This window comes from Camelus bactrianus, chromosome 6, assembly GCF_048773025.1.
Source record: "Camelus bactrianus isolate YW-2024 breed Bactrian camel chromosome 6, ASM4877302v1, whole genome shotgun sequence".
Lineage (NCBI taxonomy): Eukaryota > Metazoa > Chordata > Mammalia > Artiodactyla > Camelidae > Camelus > Camelus bactrianus.
Genome location: NC_133544.1, coordinates 80288389 through 80311415, shown reverse-complemented (window position 1 = coordinate 80311415; position 23027 = coordinate 80288389). Strand labels below are relative to the sequence as shown.

The 23027-nt window shown below is 41.9% G+C and overlaps 1 protein-coding gene across 1 annotated transcript in view; it reads left to right on the top strand.

The window, feature by feature from the left end:
• The first annotated feature begins 370 nt into the window (after window positions 1–370).
• The window catches only part of LOC141577821 (aromatase), a 28616-nt gene continuing 5959 nt past the window's right edge, over window positions 371–23027 (top strand). The window contains exons 1-5 of the mRNA XM_074364813.1: window positions 371–518; window positions 5327–5477; window positions 14874–15028; window positions 18330–18506; window positions 20928–21042. Coding sequence (XP_074220914.1) covers window positions 371–518; window positions 5327–5477; window positions 14874–15028; window positions 18330–18506; window positions 20928–21042 — 746 coding nt within the window. The remainder of the gene's footprint in view (window positions 519–5326; window positions 5478–14873; window positions 15029–18329; window positions 18507–20927; window positions 21043–23027) is intronic.

Here is a 23027-nt window from a genome sequence, read left to right as displayed (position 1 = left end):
ATTTTCATGTATTTTGGTAAGAAATTTGGCTGTTAATTGGGATTTCAGTCACTCTACCCACTCAAGGGCAAGATGATAAGCTTCTATCAAACTAAGCGTCTAAACGAACCTGAGACTCTACCAAGGTCAGAAATGCTGCACTTCAAGCCAAAAGATCTTTCTTGGGCTTGCTTGTTTTGACTTCTAATCACAAATTTGTCTTGTCTAAGTGTCCAATCACATTATAAAACAAAGCACCCATCTCTACAGTACAGCATCCTCTGAAGCAATAGGAGTCCTAAATGTATGTTTTGAGGAGTTCTCTAATTTTTCTGGCCCTCTGATTTCCACAGGACTTTAAATTGCTTCCCCTGAGATCAAGCAACACGAGATGGTTTTGGAAATGCTGAACCCAATACATTATTATAACATCACCAGCATGGTGTCTGAAGGTGTGCCTGTTGCCGCTATGGCAATCCTGCTGCTCACTGGCTTTCTCCTCTTGGTTTGGAATTATGAGGACACATCCTCAATACCAGGTAAGTCAGTCATTTAGTTCTGTACCTAAGATTTTTTGCTTGGGCTTTTGGTCCATGAGGGTAAAGGAAATTTTATAAAAGGACAAAGAACAAAGCTGAGGAGATGGCTAAACACAATGACAATGTTAGCGAGTGAGGACTCAGGAGAATATTTTTAAGCCAGTTATCTGCACATGTTAAATAAACTATTAAAAAACATCTTAGATACTCCCTTTCAGTCTGCACTTTGCTTTAGTAAAATAGAATTGACACAAGTACCCTTTAAAGTAAGTTTAAGAAGGGATGGAGCAAGGTAAAATTCTAGGGCGTTTTTTCCTCTTTACTCAAATATACTCCGGTTTTGCTCTGAAGGTGAAAATATTTCTGGAATGCCTTCTGTACTCCCTTCCTTCTCCCTCCCACTTTCCCTCATCCCTGTCTTCTGCCTCTCCCTTTCTTGAACTTAGTCCTTCTCTATCCCGCTCTTCATTTTCTTTTATTCTTGGGTTGTAATATTGGTGCCACTACAAGGGCTGGGTGGGACGTGGACAGTGGAAGAAAAATGGGACCACTAGAGTTCCCTTGGAACCATCACACCCTGAAAGAAACTTCAACAAGCTCTGTGGATCAATCAAAAGTAGAACATCATATAATTACCCAGATAATTACAGTAGAAACCCCACCACTCCACACTATCAGATTAACTTACAAATAACCAGACTGTATTTTAGTTATCTGGGAAAATTCCTCATGGCAGACATGTGACCACAATCCAATAGGACATATGATAAGGCATGGTCATTAAACACTTTCACGTGTGGTGGGCCTCTTCACAGGGTGATGCTGAGTGGGAGTGTGGGGTTGGTGCAAAGTGTCCTGGGTCTGGATTCTAGAGCACATAGTCCTGTGGTTCTCAACCCTGCCTGAGGTGAGTCCTCATGTGGATTTTTAAAAAATCTCCCAAAGTGATCTTCCTGAGCAGTCAGAGTTGAGAGCAAAGTGAGGAGCCCAAACCCTTCATCTGGGGAAGGGAAAACTGAGACCAGAAAGGGCATCTGCCTTGTCCAGGCAACTCCCTATGATAAGTATGAGAAACTGTGTTCAAACTCCTCTTTCCAAAGGTGAGGGGCTAAAGACCAGAGAAGGGAAATCACTTGCCAGCACCTCAGCAGGAAGGAAACTGGGAAGGGGGGGGGGGGGGGCACCAGGAAGTCCTAAACCCCAGGTGGATGATCATTTTGCTACCAGGGAGCTTCTAGTTCTATGCTTTCCCTGGGAAAATGTGAAGTCTGGTCAGAGCCCTCTAGTGGCCCAGACTGAGATCCTGTGACTCCTGGCTGGGGAAAGGAAGGTCAGGACACTGTTCTTGTTGGATGGTTCTTACTGACCAATACTTTCGGATTTCTTTTGCTAGATTCCTCCAACCACTGTCTCTCTCTGGGTTCTTGGTTTTATAGGTTGGAGATTCTCAAGGTCAGTGAAAACCAAAGAATTAACAGGTGGTATAATAAGCCAAAGCCCTTAAGTAAGTTACAGTTTTCAAAGCAGTTTCATGCAGTTTCAGCCATGTTCTCTTGTGAACCTCCTGGTATTCTGGTGAGGTGGGTGTGCTGAGGCCTATTTTGCAGATGAAGAAACTTAATACTTACAGAGGGTAGATGTCCACAGCTAGTAAGTGATGAAACTGGGACTCAGATATAAGCTTCTTCAACCTCCATTTACCGAGAGGCCCTAGGATATCTGATGCTGGGGGCAAGGGGCCAAGGAGTGTGCAAAGATGACACACGTAGGCAAAGGACTTAGTGCCAGGGAGGGCTATGATGGCTGGGGGAGAAAAGAGTCACTCCTACTTGAGGGTTTTGTAAGCTTCAATTTGGGGAAACTGCCCCAGTTCAAAGATCTCTGCCCAAGATTCCAGGTTACCTGGCACCTGGCAGCTGTCCCTTCCCCAAGGACACAGGGCCATGCCCAAACGTACACGTGCATCCTCTCCCCAAGAACCTCTCTCTGCCCTGAGCACCACATCCCTAGGAGGCACTGGGTAAAGGACATGGCAACAAAGTCCCCCTTTCCCCATTAAAAAATCTGTTTTACAGAAAAGTGCACAAATAAATGGGTCCTCACAGTCCAGCACAAGAAATGTTAGCAGCATCCCAGAAGCTCCTCAGGTGCCTTTTCAATCATACCCTCTCTCACCTCTAGAAGTAAACAATCATCTATTTTGTGACGATCACTCTCTTGCTACTTTATAGTTTTTTTCACCTAATTTCACATTCCAAACAATATACCTTGATTTTGCCTGGTTTCACATGTTTTAGCAATAGAATCTTACATTACTATTCTTCTATCTTGCTTTTTTGATCACTTTTATGCCTATAAGATTCATCCAGGTTGTGGCATGCAGCTGCAGTTCATATGGTATGCATGAACATCTCATGGTTTAATCGTCCATTCTACTGTTGATGAACATTTGGGGTGTCTCCAGTTAGGGGCTACTGTGAACAGTGCTGCTATGAACGTTTGTGTGCACAGGTTTCTTTAGGGTGTATACCTAGCATGGAATGCCACAGTGGGTGGGAAGTCCCAGCTGTTGGCTTCATGGAGGCTGTTCCTGCAGAAAAATGCAGTGAAGTATTTCCTGCTCCTCTCAGGGTGTGCAAGAGGCTCCTGCAGTCACCGCATGCCTAGATAAGCACTCCTGAATCTGAGAAGTAGAAGGCAGCTTAATGTGGATGCAACCAGTATTTACCTAATAGCCTACCAAAATCTCTCCCCTCCTAGAGCATCCTTCTCTCTAGCTGGAGGGTGTAAAATATACAAGTAAATGAAAGAATCACACTAGTTATACTTATCATACCATCTCCAGTCTCTAACTTAGAGCTAGTGTTTTTACCTAGCAGCGGCTCAGTGTCTCCTGGATGAGTAAGGCTGCCTATGGCTGGTCGCTGAGGACTCCAAACTCTGCGTCTCTTCTGCTTAGAGCACTCAGGTTCCCAACCTAAGCAGAGTTCAGTATAATCTCTCCTTTTCAGCAGATACAGGTCTCCACTGTCATATTTGAAATTTGAATTGTGGTTCCTAAATACTAAGACTTCCTATATAGCACCAAACTTTTAAATAAAACATAAAAAGCACTGCCTTTCATTTATACGTTTTTGTTGCTTATGGGCTTAGCATATGTTTATGCTAAGTAAGTGTTTGTTGACTAAGTCTATTCCCAAATAGAAAGATGTTTGACTTCACATGGACTGAATGTATGAGATAAAATGATATTTTTCCATTTTTATGAAAATGTAATAACATCTAAAATACTCTAAATAAGGATAACATTGAAAACTTTATCCTTTACACATGTCTAATTAACTTCAAAAATTCATTCAGGAAAAATTTATTGAGTATCTACAATGTTTTAAGCTATAAATATTTAGTAAAGTATATTGTTATTTTGCATATTTCAGTTAATAAGAGGTCAGTATATCTGATGACATTTTAAGGAAATATGTATAAAATCAAAACTGCTTGCTTAATTCTTTTTGAGAACTTAATGACATTATTTTAATATTGTCAGTTATTTACTAACAATACAGTGTTATCAGAACAATTCTAAGATTAAGAACTTTTGACCCAAAGAACCCAAATCCTTGTTTTTGTCCTATAGACATTAACGAAGAAATTTAAAGACAAAAAAAAAAAAAAAAAAATTCTGACAGTCTTGTCCACATTTACCCAGCTACTGCAAGGTTATGAGTAAACCTTTTTGCCAAATTTGGGGCTAAACTTCAATTTAGATGATTTACACAAAAAATCAGATTTCATAGATAATTACGTAACTCTTGTCCATAATGTGACATCACTGTACTATCCTGGTCAGTTGTGTGAGTTTGGCTTCATGACCATTTCACTGAAAGAATGGAATTAAAGGAGTAAGAGATAGAAATGTTGTAACTTTACAATAAAGCTCCTAAAACCATTCCAAAAAGTTTCTGACTCACTTTTCACCACCACCACTAAAATCAGCCACCCTGTTTGTTCTCTGATATAAACAACAGCAAGTTCGCTGGCTGTTCACTGGATTCGTGCTCTTCACAATTCTGTCACCGTCTACATAAGCAAGGGTGTGAGGGCCACTGCTCTTCAGTAAAACCACATCACTGAACTCAGACTCTGGTCTGGACACTGATCAGACCCACTGCCTCATTCCTCAGTGCTTAACTTTATTTGGTCTAATGAGATTTAGCTGAGATTCTTTTCTTAAACGGAATCCTTTTCGAAAGAGGAAAAAAAAAAAAAAGAAATGAATGCTTTTTGTTTGCACATTATCTTTGCAGACCATGTTCCTCACAGTTAAAAGGATGACACCAAAACACAACCTAATTCAAACCCACCCATTTCATAGACTTGTACTTTCAAACGCAAAGTTTTCAGATAAAACTAGGCAGCCAGATCGATCCGTCAACACATCACTTGTTCTGGCTTTCATGCTTGTTACTAGAGGGACTGACTGAGCTGCATTTGAAACTCACGGACACCACTTAACACAGCAAGAAAAGAGTAGACACCTGCTCCAGTTGATTCGGAATGAAATGATAGAGACCAAATGTAACTGGAGTGGTGCGTACCTTGGACTGTTTTTTACTCATGGAGCCGCAGATCCTCATGTTAAGCTTATGCTGTTGTTTTAATCGTTTTTCAAATGTGTGATTCACCTATATACATCAGAAGATGTAAAAGAACGTTTAGATAACAACAACAGGAAACAGCAGTAACTTCAAGCAGTTTGTCTTTTTGGTGTTGCTGAAATACTGACTGTGATCTGATGACTTCCCTAGGTCCTGGCTATTGTCTGGGAATTGGGCCCCTCATTTCCCACTGCAGGTTCCTGTGGATGGGGATCGGCAGTGCCTCCAACTACTACAACAAGATGTACGGAGAATTCATGAGAGTCTGGATATGTGGAGAGGAAACACTCATTATCAGCAAGTAAGTCTGTTACTAATCAGGCACATATTTTATAATCAAGGCTGGGGTTTTCTCTTTTAAAGAAGAAACTTATTGTGATATCTGGCCATCTTTGTTTCTATATTTTTACTACTTATATGAAGGTGAGTAATTTCTAGATAAAAATCTGAAATTGTAGACAAGTGCAATGATTAGGCTTTGCTTGAAGCCCCAGGTACACAGATAAAGAATTCTGGAGAGCTGCAAAATTATTCAAACTCTCCCTGAACAGTGAATATAGAAACTCAGATGCACGTGATTCGGCTTTGACAAAACATACTTTAGGGAGAGGTATCATCTCATTTGCTTTCCTAAGATGTTGAGTTTTATCCCTAAAATAACCATTAAAACAAAGAACAATAACAGAAACAAAAACCTGAGACAAAGAAATCTGACTGTATCTATTTCCAAATGTGTTTCTAATGCCAGGGCACTGAGAAACTCTAGAAGGGTAGTCAGTGGAAGAAGGCACCATTCATATGCTGCTACCCTATTGGTGACTGGGTGCCAGTGTCCTTGTGAGTGACATTATGCAAACCAGGAACAACATTACCTATGAAAAAATGTTCCCCTCACTCTCCCTGCTCTGTTATATTTTCTGGATAACTTTAGCAGATTGAATTCACTCGAGGATTAACCAAATATGCACTGACTGTGAAGAATTACTTTTGTGAAATACTCATTTTCTTATTGAATGATCATAGAAAACGCACAGTTTAAAAGAAAGCAAACATCAGCAGATGTTCTAGACATTCGGCTCTATTTCCTAGCTTGTCAGCAAAGCTACCTCTAAGTTGTCACATTAATGAGTTTTTATATTTATAATCCTTGACAAGATTTACCCACAAACTAAAACTGAGCAAGAGGTTTTTACTGATATTAGAATTATTTGATCAGATACACACTATCGCCCAAAAGTAAGTGAAGCATTTCTGGAAACTACATTGGGTTTTTTTTCAGGCCAAGATGACAAACATCATTTTGTAAAACACCATGATGAACTCAAAGCCCAATTCTTTGAACCAAATACATGAAAAAGGGGAGCAGGGAAGAAAAATCTGCTACCCTTCCAAATATTTCTTACTCTACCAGAATGCTATTTTCGACCAAACCGGTGCCTAGATAGCCACCTGGGTTTTCTCTGTTTCGCTCGGTGTGGCGTTGTAAAACTTCAAAGAATAGCTAAGGCAGACCACGTTTATACAATTAAACATAAATAGCCTCAGGTGGAAATGTTGTTTCATTGGGTTCATAGTGAAACAGTCCAAGGCTGTGGTTCTAAGAGCGGGGTCCCTCCATCAGCAATATCCACATACCTGAGAACTTGTGAAAAACGCCCATACTTGGGTCCCACCCTGGCTCACTAAATAAGGGTCTGGGGGTGAGGCCCAGAGATCTCTTTTCACAAGCACCCCAGGTGACTCTGAGGCACACTCCAGTTGGAGATCCACTGCTCTAATTACAAGAGCAGAGTTAGTCCTTCATTTTACTTCCCTTGGTCTACTGAGCGCTGCTCAGATAAACTGGAGTGCATTTGGTATGTTCTCATTTTCAAAATCAATACTTGACTCACTTTTACAACTGACTAGTCTCAAAATGTCCTAGAACCGATGATAACTGGGCTTGGGGGACTGGGACACAGGTCCTGCTCTTTCATTCCCCAGCACCGCAAACTGCCTTCTAGCCCTCCTCAAGTCAGTATCTGCCTTCCCTGTCACCCCCTGCCCTCAGACACAGGTGAAGGGACCCACAGGCTATTTCTCCGAAAGGCTACTGCCTGCAGCTCAGGACCTAGAGCAGTGCTTCTCACCCTGGCTGCACATTAAAGTCACCCACTGCCCGGGCCTCACCCCAACTTTTACAGTCTCTGGGTGGGGGGACCCAGGCATCAGTAGTGTCTACAGCTCCCCCAGGTGATTCCAGTGTGCTGCGTGCGAAGCTTGAGGGAGAAGAGAAAGTAAGATGCTTCCAGGGCAGTGGGGCCCTTCCCTGGGGTTAGGGAAAATAGCTAAGCAGGTTGGAATGGTTTTGTCTCACTGTCTTACCCTTAAGTCTAGCTCAGGGGGTGGGAGTGCAAGTCCAGACCTGGAGGGAAGAAGGAAGCACGTGAGGAAGGACTGGAGGACCAGAACAGAAACTGCTTGTACACACTAGATACTTAGATCACCAAATAAATTCCCAGGAACCCCAAAGCCAATTCCTGAAATAGGAATCTCGTTACGGTGCCCGTGGCTTCTGACCACTCTGTTGTCCTCATCGGGAACGTGACCTTAGCGACCCTGACAGAGTCAGGTGCTGATTCACGCTGAGGACCTGGACAACAACCCACTCCGCCCCTCTCCCCGCTCCCCCAGCTCCTTCCTTGTCCTGTCCTCACAGGCTTTTCTCTGGTCGGAGCCTCCGTGTTCTCCTTAATTGCCTCTGAGCCGCTCAATTTTGTTGTTAAGGGCTGAGCTCCCCTCAGGAATAGGACATGTTTGTCCCCATCTCCTTCCCTGCCTGCTCTTCTGGTCCTTCCAGAACTACCCGTACTTCTTGAAAAGACCCCACTGGACCTCACAAAGCTTTTTCTTTTTCTTTGGATAGTTTGCCAGATTTTTCCTCTTCTGAAAAATATGACATCTGTAGTCATTACAACTGTGCTGAGATTATGGCCCAACTTCTCAAACTAGCTAAGTCCTGAAGTGGTGGGGGCTGCAGAACTTCAGGTGGGGGGACGTCAGGAAGGATTCTGCTGAAGCAACTGGGAGCTTTGGGGGAAGATCCACCTGGTCATCTGTGGATAAAATATGCTCGATTCCCTGGGCAGGGATGCTCTAAACGAATGAGGGTCTACAGACGTCATGCAAGACACTATAGGTCGTGTGTATATATTAGTGTTTGTCATGAATATCAAACAAGAATGTAAGTAGCATGCATTCCAAGGGGACTTGGCATTTAACATGCTAACTAGGGTCATATCTGTGAGTCTGTTAGCAATTTATATACCATTATGGTTATACTATTTATATGTCTGTTTTAATTATATATAAATTTACAGTGAATTCATTAGTTATTCTGCAAATATGCATTTATTGAGAACTGACTATATGCCAAGTACTGGATGATGCTAACCTATCATAGTCATTATTCACTCTCCATTCATTCACTAAACAAATATTTATTGAGAACTTCTTGTGTACATCAGTAATCATGAACAAACCAGCCCCAAATCCCTACCCTTCTGGACAAATATACTGTTACATTGCTAACACACCAACGGTGAAAAGGTAAAACATATGTTATCAGTAAGGTGACCAAGTGTCTTGCTTTGCCTGGGACTAGTGGATGTCCCACGATGTGGGACTTTTAACGCCAAAGCTGAGACATTCCTGGACAAACCAGGGTGGTTGTCACACTATAAGCAGGTAGAGAAGTGCTATATAGAAGATGAGATGTCTGGAGCGAGTCTGGGAGGGTGAGGTAACAGGATCCTATTTCGGATATTTTGACTTGACTCACCTAGAGGACACAGTTGAATGGGAGGTTAAGAAAGAAGGTCTGAGCCTTCAGACCCTCCACTGTAGTCAGAAACTAGCAAAGGAGGCTGAGAAGGGCAGCCACACAGAGAACAGAAAAACTAGGAGAGTGTGATGGTCTGAAAGCCAGGTGAGGAATGCGGTCAGGGAGGATGGAATTGTCAACCTTCCGGATGGTGTCACATGACTGGACAGAGACAGGAGCATTGTATTTAGCACCAGGGAGGTCATGAGTCTCTTTGGCAAGAGCAGTTTCAATAAAGTGGCAGCGGCAAAAGTCTGACCCTAGTGGAGAATCCAGGGAGAAGAATCAGAGGCAGCAGGTACAGACAACCCTTCCAAGGAGTTTGTCGTAAGGAAGGCAGAGAAATGGAACAGAGCTGAAAGGGACGTTCTGTCCAAGGAGCTTTTGTTTGTTAAGATACAGGATATTATAACGTGTGTTTTGATGGGAATGATGAATTACAGAGGAAAACTGATGATACAGGAGAAAGGAGTGTGTTAGGGAAGATGTGAAGGGGCTCCACGTGACAAGTGGGGCTGGCCTTGACAAGGGACACAGAAGTTCATCCACAGTAACAGGAGGGAAGGTTGAACACATGGGCACAGATCCTGGTGGTTGAAGGGTGCAGAGATTCTAGTTGCTTATGCTTTTTAGTAACACAGGAAATAAAGTCTTTAGCTGAGGCTGAGTGGGGAGGGAATGGAGCTTAGTGGAGAGAGGGCGAAGAATAAAATAGTTATCCAAAAAGGTGAGATTGGATGGACTAGGAAATGTAGTAGAACTGCCTTGTGCACCAAGGGCCCACTTGAACTTAACTGAGTCCTGCCTGTGTGTATGTGCGCGCACCTCTGCACGTATGGATTTTTCCCCAGCCCCATTCAGCTGCCAGGTGCCAGCACACAGTGAGCTAAGAGTTGGATTTAGCCAGAGTTGAGGTTTTACCAGGCAACTAGAACACAGCATGGGGAAGGTCAAGGAAATTGAGGATGCGTGGAAGGGAGAGACTCTAATGATTCACAGTTAAATATTTTTCCACCTCCCTTGTAGAACAGTTGAAATGAACACGAAAATTGAAAGAGCAGTCCTCCTACGTTTTGCCCCCACGACCTTGACCTTCCGAAGAGATGAGCTCTGTTGTCTTACAGGATGTCCCACTTTCCAAATTTTGCTCATTGTCTCATTATTGTGTTATTTAACATACTCTTGATTCCCTGCATTGCTTACAAGCTGAACACTAGTTCAAAAGGCTCAGTGTGATTCAGGTTAAACGTTTTGTCACAAAGCTTTCTTGTTAGTCCTGGGCACTTCCTATTGCATCACAACAGGAGACCAGGAAAGGCAGTCCCATATAACTGGTAGGAAATTTGATCAGGTTAGGGTGGTCACCGTCAGATCTCTGTTATAAGGATTCTTTTTCTCTTGCAATGACCCCAGTATTGAAGCTGGGTAAGTGAGGATATTAGAGGGCAAAGGACAGGGAATAGTTCGTAGGATTGATGGAGCACAGGACAGGTCTACGCAAGGCAAGTGTATTTAAATGTTTGCTACCAATTATTCCATTGATTGTCTCCCCCATATTTCTAGTACTCATCACACTTGAATCTGGCCACAAGTGTGTGAGTTCTTTAAACTCAGAACAGGAGGGTGGCTTCCTCCTTACCACCCAAGAACTTACTTTCTGGCAACTTTTCGTTTTGAAGAGACAGTAAGTATGCCATCTTGGGAGCTGTCTTTTGACTTTAGTCACCTTTAAAGAAGAATAATGACCCCAGGGACAAGACATCTAACCTACCCACTGTCCCTTTGAGCTTGGGGACTCGGTCTCTGCTCAGCAGTGAGAAATCCTCACTGTCCCAGTCAGTCAATCAATACAACATCCCCCTCACCTGGTGGTACAGGCCGGCCCACACTGTGGGAAGGAGGTCTCTGCTGTCCGCCCCCAGAGTACTCTGGGCTGGCATCCCTAGTTCTTCACCAACCTTCTCGTCTCCACTTTCCTGATTTACTCCGGTTAGACAGGGCCAGCCTATTTTTGAGGTTTTAAATTGCTTGTCCTCAGCCAGTCACACTTCCCTCTGCATGTGTATCCCTTGTGGCTTTCCTGCTGTGTTCTCTGCCAAGCCAGAGCCTCTGCCTCAGAATAACTGAGAGGGTGGTGCCCCCTAGAGGACACACTGATTTTAATCATTAGCTCTTTATTAACTAACATTTAATTGGGTGAAGTTGGGGTGTCTTATTCCCTTTTTTAAATTATTGAGGAATTCCTCCAAAGAAACGGGCAGGCCAATGTCTTTTATGAAATATGCAAGAGCTCTAGGGTCAGAACAGAAAAATACTACTCTGCTAGTTTCCTAAGTGCTTAAAATGTGTAGATACAACTTTGTGAATAAAAGAGTATACAAATTACTTTCTGCGTTAATTATAGAATGAGGTAGGGGGAGGAAAGAAAGTGAGAGTCCTGAAAACTTAATGAAGAACTTCAGTCCTTTCTATAGCAGGATCTTTTTCCATACAGGACAAAATTTGGGCTATCTTTTGGTCAAACTAACACCGTGGAATACAGATAGAAAAATACGGACTTTTTTTTTTTTTTTTTTTACAGTTACTAGGAAGGGAAAAATTTGTGCAAAATTCAGATAATCTGATGAATATTATCTGGAATTAAATCAAGAGTATATTTGACTTAGTAGAGAGCATTTTATTTGAAAATAAGGTTTTTTTTTTTCCTGAAAGAGATAAAATAAATGATTCATTAATATAGTAATTCTGTTTTCCTTACTCAGCACTGCCATCATTTTAGGGGCTCTCTTTTAATGTTCAAATAGGACTTTGGAATCCATCACAAATGTCAGGGTTTGGCTAATACTTAGCCCACAGGCTAGTCTACTCAGCCAGAGGTGAGCTCTTTTGGCCCAGTGTCTCCCAGGGGAAAGCATTTTCACAGGCAGTCACTGAACAACCTCATGAAGGCAGAGTCCTCCTTTTGGGAGCCAACTGTTAACTTGCAGAGACAAACAAGTAAGGAGACGTCCATTCCGTGCCATGTAAGCACCAGTTACATAGCCTATGGTAGCCAGTCCCCATCTCAGAGGGTTGTATGTTCTGGAAACACCAGCAGTAGGAGAATTTGCAGTTGAGAAACAAACTTTCAGTGAAGTGGAGAAGAAGCAAAATTAAAATCAACACATGAAAAGTTCAACAGTATTAAGTTCACCAAAGTAAGAAAAAATAGCATCTAAAATAAGGCTAACCCCAGAAATACATTATGCATCTGGAATTTGCACAATCGAGCACAGTGCAATTCCTTCTATCTCCTAGCCCCTACGTGCCAGAAGATAGCCAGATTCTCCCTCCTTTGCAGTATCAAAAAGTGTTCATAAATTTATTTTACTGTCCTGCAATAAAGTGCATATTTTCTTTTTATTCCTCTGCTCAAATGTTTTGCCGCTTTCTACTGTTGTGATCTGTGTCTCTGAACCCCACCCTGGCCTTGGAGATATGGGATAATTGATAATCCCCATGTGGGAAAGCTCTGGGGGATCTATTTTAACTATTTTAATTTTTTGAAGCTGCAGAATCACGTATGGAGAGAAGTCACTCTCCCATGCTTACCTGTTACTAAGGGGAATTTGCAATTGGCCATGTCCCCACGTAAAAATACTGTGGCTTAAACCCTGTAATCTGAAAAGCTGGTTATCTTCCCCTGTAGAAGAGTCTGGAAGATGTGTTTGTTAGACCTTTGTTAGGACAGAGAGGCAGAGGGTGATATATGAGAACTTGCCTGTGCCTGAGCACAAACTCTGGTCCTTTCTCCTCAACAGCACAGGGTCGGTCGAGGGCCCCATGCCTCAGAGGTGACGTTACGAGGGTTATGGATAAAAAGGCTGGACCTTGGAGGGAGGTACTGAGAGGTGACATTTCTTTCCTCCCTCACTCATCATAACCAGACAACCCTGTGGCTAAGGGTTTTGGGGCGGCAGCCTGCACTTCCTTCTGCCCTGGTCTGTCTGACTTGTATCCTCACTGCACTGACTTTCCTCTGTACCTTCAGATAATCTGGTTTGACTTCTCCAAGTGGAGTTTGTGTCCATTCTTTGCCGACAATATAGATACTGGATTGGCACTTATGGAAACAATCGACATACAAACACCACATGTCCTGCTTATTACCTCCTCTATGTTCAGATAAACCCCATCCCATCAGTATTCATGGCCCCTTCATGTGACACACCATAGAGGGCTAACCGTGTAGCTTATTAACTCAGGACACTTGGACTTCCAGTTTCCTGAAGGAAGCTCATATGGTCACAGACACCACTTAGGCTTCACCCACGTAGCCTGCTTCTCTCTGGGCCCCGCACTAAACTTTTCCAGCCTCAGCCCCTTTCCACAGGAAATACAGTCACCTGCAGCATTTCTTCATTTTTCACTTGGTAGATGAGAAAAGGTTTATACCACCCACTCCCAATTCTCAACCTCGTGAGTTCCCAACAGACATTCTTTTTCCCGAAGTCCCTCTTTTGCTGAGCAGAGAACCAGGAGTCCTCTCCTCCCTAAACCCTCACACACATAGGTTCATCCCAGCTCTTTCTCCTCTACCCTCTCCTGTGCTGCTTGTATCCACCATCCAATAAACCCACCCCACCTCTATCCTGAAGACAGTAACTATCCACTTATCCTTTATCCTCCCAATTATTAAATTATTTCAATGATCCATTTACCCATCCAATGTCACAGCCTAACTTCTAAGCAGTCTTAATAAACCATCTTCTCAACAAAGTGACTCTTCTGCAGAAGACTTCTGGACCACTATCCTAAGAAGATAATATTCTCCTCACATGTGCAGGCCCCATGACTTCTTCAGCTAGGATTTTACAACATTTTGTAACTCTCATTGCCTTATCGTGCCCAAATTGGACGGAGATTGGGGGCAGGAAGAGAGTCCTGGCAGAGGAGATGGGGGGAGGGGCTGCCTCCTCTTTCCTAGTTCCTCGAAGATCCATCACAGACTTTAAAAGCTGGGCCTGGGGTGGGGATAGGAGGCACTGGAAGAGGACCCAGGAAGTTCAAGGAAGCCTGGGCTATAGGCCAGGTTGCAGGGTTGCCACATCGAGGGCTATCTAGTGGCTCAGCACGCCCTGTGTCCTGGGAGAACTCTGTGACCCTGGAGACCTTCATGAGTCGTGATGGATGCAGAGCCCTAAGAGAGCTGCTGCCACCATCACAGAGAGTCTTCTAGGCCCACCCCAGTCAAGCCCAAATCAGAGGAGCCCAGGAGATATCCTTCCATCCCAGAATGATACCCCATTGGAGGGCCAGGCCTGATTGGGGGACACTGGGGGGTGGGTGGCACAAGGAAGAAGGGCTGTTTCCACACTAAAGAGGTAAGGCTTCAGTTAACCAGCAACTCCCAGTTCTGAGGCTCACTTCTGCACGGGCCACACTGTCTGGAGAAGGGCTGCGTGGGGGATGGATGCTCTCAGGTATATGGTGGCGTAGAGGGTTCATTTCTTAAAGCCTTGCAGCTCTGACCACAGTGCAGGGTAGTATTTTAGTGACTTGGAGTTAGAGAAGAAAAAGAAGTAACAAATACTGTGTGTGTGTGTGTGTGCGTGTGTGTGTGTGTGTGAGTGTGTGTTCTATCTTAAGTGATGCTCAGAAAGCAGGTAGGCAGAAATATGTGAATTGGAGAAGGAGGTTCTTGTGCTAACACAAGTGCTTATTTAATCTGAATACTAGAAATTATGCATTTCATTTAGATCAACATGCTTTTGCTAACAGAGGCACCTGGTAGACAAAAACTTCACAGTTCTCCTAACACTTCACAATTAATCCCAAGGCTTGCTTTCTCTGCAGGTCCTCAAGTATGTTTCACGTAATGAAGCACAGTCACTACATCTCCCGATTCGGCAGCAAACTTGGATTGCAGTTTATCGGCATGCATGAGAAAGGCATCATATTTAACAATAATCCAGCCCTCTGGAAAGCTGTTCGACCTTTCTTTACAAAAGGTATTCAGGTGCCGGGTACATTCTGCACATCTGCCTATGAATATGCTATTTTTCAAATCATTTTTAACTTCTGCTGCTTCAGGGTTTTGAAATAATAACAGCTAACATTCATTATACATGTTCTATCTGTATAGTAGGCACTGTTTTAAACTTTTGATAGTTTATCCCACAGCAACGCCATGTGGTAAATACACTTATCACCTACATTTTACAAATGAGAAAACTGAGGCTTACAGAGGTAAAGTAATTGCCCAATTTCTGCTAACAGTAACTCGTAGTACAGGAGAAAGCCACAAAAGCCTACATATCTAACCATTTCAAATACTGTGCGTCCTTTTGATGCACAAAGCAGTTACATGGATGTGAAAAAGAAATGGTGCGCTATATACCTAAAGTCACTTCAATTCAGAATTTAGTGTGTCAATCACATATTTGATTCAAAATATCTGTTTGCTGAAGGCCTCTGTGTGTGTGTGTGTATGTGTGCGTTGTGCGTGTGCGTTGTGCGTATGTGTGTGTATATATATATATATAAAGTATATATTTATGTGTGTGTATATATATATTTATGTATGTGTATATATATATATATAAGAAGGCCTGCATATATCACCTCACCCAGCCCATGAGTTTTATACTTAAGGAAATACATCTCTAGAGACCTTGTGGTTTAACCCCAAGCAACACAGCAGACACCAGACCCCAAGCCTCCTTATCTAGTGATTTCCCCCTTTACTACATGCTGCTGGAATAGAAGCCTTTGGGGAATAAACATGACCAATATTTCACATCAAAATCAAAGAAGATAGTCATGTCTGGAAAATGTGTCAGTGATAGAATCGGGTGCGAGATGGGCTGTAGCTCTGACCGTGCACCATGGATACTCTTCCCTCAGCCAGCCTCGGCAGTGAACCTAGATGCCTCCTGTGTAGCTGCCAAGACAGGGAAAAGCTATCCCTGTCCCAGCACAGAGGTGATCTTCCCACTACAGAGCTGAGCATTACCAACACTCAGCACAACTCTCTCACATACTCCATTGTCGTAGTTTCCTATTGCTGCTTGACAAATTGGCACAGACGTAGTGACCCCAAACCACACATTGATTATCCTAACCTTTCTACGGATCAAAAGTCTGACATGGGTCTCATGGGTCTCATGGGTCTCATGGGTCTCATGGGACTAAGATCAAGGCACTGGCAAGGCTGTGTTCCTTTCTGGAGGCTCTGGAGAGAAAGTGTTTCCTTGCCTTTTCCAGCTTCTACAGGCCACCCACATTCCTTGGCCCTTGGCTCTTTCAAAGATATTACATTCTGCTTATAGGTTTAAAATGTGGCTTTAAGCCCTTGAATGTACAGGCAAATCATACGTCAGCCTGGGAGTGATATTTAAAGCCAACTGGTCCATGCAAAGGCTTTAGTCACTGGAATCATTTGTCCCACTTGTGGATGTGACAGTCACCTGGAAATAGCATCCTGGTCTTTCATATGTGCCAAGTCCCTCCTAAAATCAGGAAGTATGCTGCCAACAAAACTTTCCTTTTTATACAGGCACGGAAATGGTTACAGTCTAGGACCACTCACCAGGTTTCCTGTTTTGCAAAGTCTGCCTTCAGGGGCCTCTGTAGCACAGCTGATTTGTTTTGTTTAAAGACTCTGAATAAAAAAGATATAAAAAAGAGAGGTTACTCCTAAAAACAGCTTAAAGAAACTTTAAACAAAGAGAGAAAGGAGAATTTTAAGAGTTAAACTCTCTTGAGATCTTCCTAGAAGCTCATAAATAGCCATCAAGTTTGTTTGATTTCCTGCCTGAGACCAGTTTTTATCAGTTTCACTGCCATGAAGCAACAAAGAAGAGCCTGGGTAATTCCAGGGACTTAAATCAATGCACATCATCATTATGAGGGAGCTAGATAAAAAGTGTGGTAAATTAAAAAAAAATTCTATGATGAAAAAAGCCAGAGAATTACTAGAGTCCAAGTTTTAGTGAAACAAAGGAAGATACATAAACAGTATATAACCTCCTAGGAGATAAAGGGGATAATGTGAAGGAAGAAGTTGTGTTTGTGTGTCTGTGTCTGTGTGTGTACTGCAAATATACCATATACTTTTCTCTTGAAACTTCATGATTATACAAATAATGGAATCAATTTGACATACAAAATATATCTTAATCCTTCTTCTGTATAAATATTTACATTTTAAGTTTTGTCATTTTCGATAAAACTTTATTCTCTTAAGGATAAAGAATTAGTTCTTAATTTAAATTATTGTACATTCTAAAATATAGAAGTGAAAACATAAGCATTAGGATCACTTCTAAATTCATTTCAAAATACTACATTTATGAAACTACTGGACTTACATATTTTTTACACTATCAATTCAAATAAACAAACTATTTAAAAACAAGAGTTAAACTCTCATGTTAGACCACATACCATCTCGACCCCTTAGTTGCTCAGATGGTCATGAGCAGAGCAACTGGATATATCACAGCCAGTTCCCTCTACCTGGTTTCATTCATTCATTCATCTATTCATTCACTCATTCATTCATTCCTCTCTTTGACACCAAAGAGAGGGACACCACATACTGTGGACTTAAAGTACAATGCTAATATAATAGGTTGTCACTGCCCTGAAAGCGTTCCCAGTCCTATGAGGAAGACTGCTAAGCCAACAAAAAATTGCTTCACTGTTACAGCATTGACTGTGTACAATAAATCTGGGAATAGCTTGGGAAGAAACCAAAATTAAGAGAAGGTTATGACTGGTAAATTTTTAAGACTAGCATTTTACACATATGACCTACAATTAAACAGGAAGTACCTTAGATAAAAAAGATAAGATACACTTTAAATAGTTCTGTAGCAATATTCTGATACCCACTGAAACGTACAATATCACCCTGGCCAAATCCAAACCTTCTTTAGAGGGAAATGTATACAATAAATATGGAAAATCCGTGCTTTGTGATTTATAACCACAATTACTAAATGCTTTATTTGCAATCTCACAAATGATTTGTCATAGTTAGAACTAAAGTGTAACTTTGAAGTGTGTTTTTAAAATATTTACTTATTTACTCATTTATTCGTTTATTTTTTATCATAAAGGTGATACATGCTAGTAGAAAATTAGCAGAATGTAGAAGAATAAAAAATAAGATAACAATTTACACCCAATTATTGAATAAAAGTTTCTGAGCAATTAATCTTCAACCAGAAAAAGCCCACATCGCCTGATTTTGTGTGTCCTGGAGTTGAGAGATAGCTCACTCTGTCTCTGATGTGTACCCTTCAGCTTTGTCCGGCCCTGGCCTGGTGCGCATGGTGACAGTCTGTGCTGATTCCATCACAAAGCACCTCGACAGGTTGGAGGAGGTCCGCGATGAGATGGGCTACGTGGACGTGTTGACCCTGATGCGGCGCATCATGCTAGACACCTCTAACATGCTCTTCCTGGGGATCCCCCTGGACGGTACTGAAATTTTCATTCCTGGGACTTGACATTCTGCCCTTTATTCAACAGGGCATGAGAAGGGTAATGTACCCAAGTCAATACAGGCTGTTTTGTACACTGCTCTTCTTTAAATGTTTCTAACATTCCTAAAATTTCTTCCTGGTGTGTCTGCCTTGCTCAGTTACAAGATTATAAAATCCATACTAGGGGCTTATTTCTTTTCTATCACTCCTCATTGCTCTAGGAAATACGATTCTACCCACAGTTAACAGACGTGATCATTTCTTTGGTCATGAACATACCCTATCACCAAACCTATGTATTTAACCATTTCCATCCACCCTTTTGAGCATGATATCTACATACATTTATATACACACAAACACATGCAACACATGTGGACATAAATATACATAGACACCTCTCTTTTGAAGCCACCAAGTGTGAGAACTTTGACTCTAACTGATAATAAAGGTGCAGCTGCTGCTGGAAATGATAATGGTAAGTACCATTAATTTAGTATCTACTATGTGCCAAGTAGTATAAAAAGTTGCTTCACACAAAGTTTGTCATTTAGCGTTTAGAACAACCCTGGCAGGATGTCTCAATCAAAAAGCTGCTTTCCACACTACATTACAGAAACAAATACTATAATACATACATGCAACTCTACCGCTAACAGAAGAACAAACATTACTCGTGTGCCTTCATTCCATTCTGCTGTTGTCAGCTGAATGGAATTTCTCCTGACTTGATTTCTAGCAGGGTTCATTCAGTCATACATTCATTCAACTAATATTTATTGATTGTCTATTTTATGTCAGTCATAGGTTCTGGGGACAGAGCAGTGAACTACAAAAAGTTCTTGCCTTCAAAGAGTTTACATCCCAGTGGGGTTATGGACAGTAAACAGGTAACCATCTAGTAATACATGAGGCAATAATAGGTGCCTTGAAGGGAAAACAAAGCAGGGCAAAGTGCTAGAAAGTGAAGGGGAGGTCTGGGGGAGGCTGAGGCTATTGTGGAGAGGGTGGTAGGAAGGCCTCTGTGGAGAGGACATCTGAACATTACCCCAAAGGAAGTGTGACCACGCACCACGTGCAGATCTGAGGAAGCACATCATAGGCGTTAAGAACAGGCACAGTGTTCTCACTTGTCCAAACCAGCTGAGCTTTAACACCTGTTCCCTGACTGACCACACTGGGACAAGCAGACAAGCGATACGACCTCCCTCTTTCTCCACTCTCCTTGCCTCATCTCCCCCGCTGTTTAATTATTCCTTACAAGAGTCTTAAAATTCTTATCTGACTGACATTAAGTTGGGAGCCCTGTCCACTCTGAGGACTTGAGTCACAGCCTCTTGCCTGATCTGCTTTAAGACAGAGACTCTGAAAGTCCTGCTTGCCTGTTCCACACACATCTCTCCCAAGGCTTGACAGCTACATATAAGTTCCTGCTCCTCGGTTCCCTGTTAGCCTTGATTCTTAGGAGGGATCAAATGAAGGGAATTGTACAGCTCTGTTAACTTATGGACACAGACACTGGTGCTAAGAACCTGCTTAGCTCATACAGATTGTGTATGTGTATATTCCTGCTGCTCTCCGGTCCTTGTCAAACTCTCAATTTGCCTGAGAGACCCAGTTCAACAAAGAGGAAAGGACATTGCTCTGAGGTCAGATAGAACCAGGCTCCAGCCCAGGGCTTACCTGCCACACTGGCTGTGCAGTGTTGGGTAAGCTTCTTCATTTCTATGAATTGCAGTTTTTGTCTCTGCAAAATGATGACATATCACTCCCCTAGCAAGACTGTCAGGACTAACAGAAGTCTCATTTATACATTACCTTGCCTTATATCTGATCTTTAGCAGTTGAAAATAAATGTCTATACCCTTTCCTTTTGTATAATTTGAATACAGTAGAGGTTTTCTTTTCTCTAGTATTCAATTTATTTCAAAACATCCTTTAAGAGCTGACTGTGCACGAGACTCAGAACAAGGCCTTGAAGAGTCCAAGATGAATTCTACCCACTGGACCAAAATATAAACAGCACAGTGGTGTGATTTTTTCCTTTTCATGTGCCAGAATCAAGGCCACAACAGCCATAATTACTAGGACCCTTCTTATTTCCCATGGTCAGGGAAACAGGAGGGAGGTGGAATCTCAGGCAAGGAGAAGCATGTGAGAATCCAGCATATCTCTTAATACAAAGTTGAAAATGGCAAATCTTGGTTAACTTCGCCAATCTAGATGCCAAGCAGAATAAATCACTGTTGATTTGTGTAGTGACATTCACGTGGCTGAAACGCCCACTGAAAGTGGAACCGTGCCCTGCTTAGAATCCCAGATGGTAGGAGAGTCTACGGCATCTTCTCCGACCAGCATAACCTTCTTGGGCTCACATTTTTGCTCAACTGCTCTTCTCTTTTTCTGTCTTTTCCAGAAAGTGCCATCGTGCCTAAAATCCAGGGTTATTTTGATGCGTGGCAAGCTCTCCTTCTCAAACCAGACATCTTCTTTAAGTTTTCTTGGTTACACAGGAAGTATGAAAAGTCTGTGTAAGTAACACACTTTGGAAAACTTTTCGGTGGGACTGGACGGGTGTGTGCTGTGTCTTAGATATTGCTGGGCTCTTCGGCAAGCTTTCTCCTCTCCAGAACCTCAAGGGAGCTGTTGATTAAGTTGCTGATGAAACACTTACAGCAATTTGGCAGCATGTGGCCAGACCACGGAGTAAGGGAAGCCTTTGTCCTGGGGCAGCTTTTCACGTAGGAGGCTGAGAGCTCCATCTCTGGGACTGGGACACTGCAGTGTTTGTGTTGAAGAGAAGGGTTACCTGAACCTGTCATTATTATTTGTCAAAATTCTCTTTGCATGTCTGGAAAAATGGAAACATGGTATCATTTTATTGTTTTGTTGCCTCTAAATGAATTTCACTTAATTCAACCTGAATTGACAGTAGTCACAAAATAATGTTTTCATAATGCACTTCAATAAAAAGTGGGAGATATTTAGTTATGTGTATTTTATCTTAGGGATCCTGTGATTGTAATTAAATGGCTTAAATACTGTGGTCTCAGACTAGTCTAGCAGAAGACTGGACAAATGCCCAATAGTCTACAGGATAATCTATGTGTTTTCAGAGTGTAGCTGCCAGCCAATAAACACTGCCACCTCTAACCACCAGTGGAAAGCCCAGGGGATCTAGAGGAAGACAGACCTGGTTTGCATCCTATCTCTACTTAGTAACCAAATGACCTTGGGAAATGATTTAAAGTAAAATATATCCTACCTTCCAGGGTGGGATATAGGTGAATGAGATCCATATATGTAGGGCCATTAGCACTGAGCATAACACATAGTAGGCACTAAATATGTTAGCTTTCTCCATCCCTCTGTTCGTATCTTCCCCGGGTCTTTGTGACCATCTTAAACTCTCCATCTCTAAAAGTTCCCAGACTTGTTTGAAGGCCCAACTTCATCCTGCCTGTATGTTTTGAAATTAGTAATATTAGCCTCCAGGGCGGATGTCAACTTGATGTTATTTATATCTTCTCAAGTAGTTGATGTATATCAGGTGGATGATTCGGACACTTGGCTCTTTATACATTTCACTTAGTTTCCACCAGAGCTTATTGTGACTTGAACCAAGATGGTAAAGGGTTCCTGTGTTCACTATGGTCTGATTTTTTGGTGTTTTGAAGAGTCTTATTGGTCAGCAGCTAAACTTGGTCATTAGTTTAACTTTGGTATGGTCAGCAGGCCCACAGAAACTTCTTGCATGAGACTGTATAATGGTTCTGTTCCATTTCATTAAAATTAGCTCATCAACACTCCCTATGTATACAACATTTGCCAATGATTACTAAACTAGTTTATATCTCCTATGTTCTAGAGCAGTAAAGAGCTAGAGGATTTTTTTAGTCTTCTTCTCCCCTTACCCTTGCAATAATGCCAGTGTTTGTTTTTCATTAAGATATAAAAGACATATAACATTACATTAGTTTCCATTGTACAACATAATGATTTGATATTGGTATATATTGCAAAATGATTATTATAAGTCTAGTTAACATCTGTCACTATGTATAGTTATAACATTCTTCTTCTGATGAGAACTTTTAAGATCTATTTTCTTAGCAACCTTCAAATATGCAATATAGTATATTAACTGTAGTCACCACACTGCACAGTAAATCCACACGACTTCTCATTGTAACTCAGGTTTGTACCTTTTGGTGCTCTCCATCACTCATTTTGCTCCCAACCCCTACTTCGTGCCTTGGTAAACAACAATCTGTTCCATGTATCTATGAGCTTGCTTTTTTGTTTTTTTTTACGATACTACCAGTAAGTGAGATCATATAATATTTTTCTTTCTCTATCATACCAATACTTTAAAAAATATATTGGATTTAGCCTTTTGGTACCAGTTTTTAACTCTTAACTAGATGTTATAGCCTTGATTTTGCTACCAATATTCACATATCCTGGCTAACTCTAGTTTCTTAACTTGAAGTGTAATATATATGTAATTTAAGAA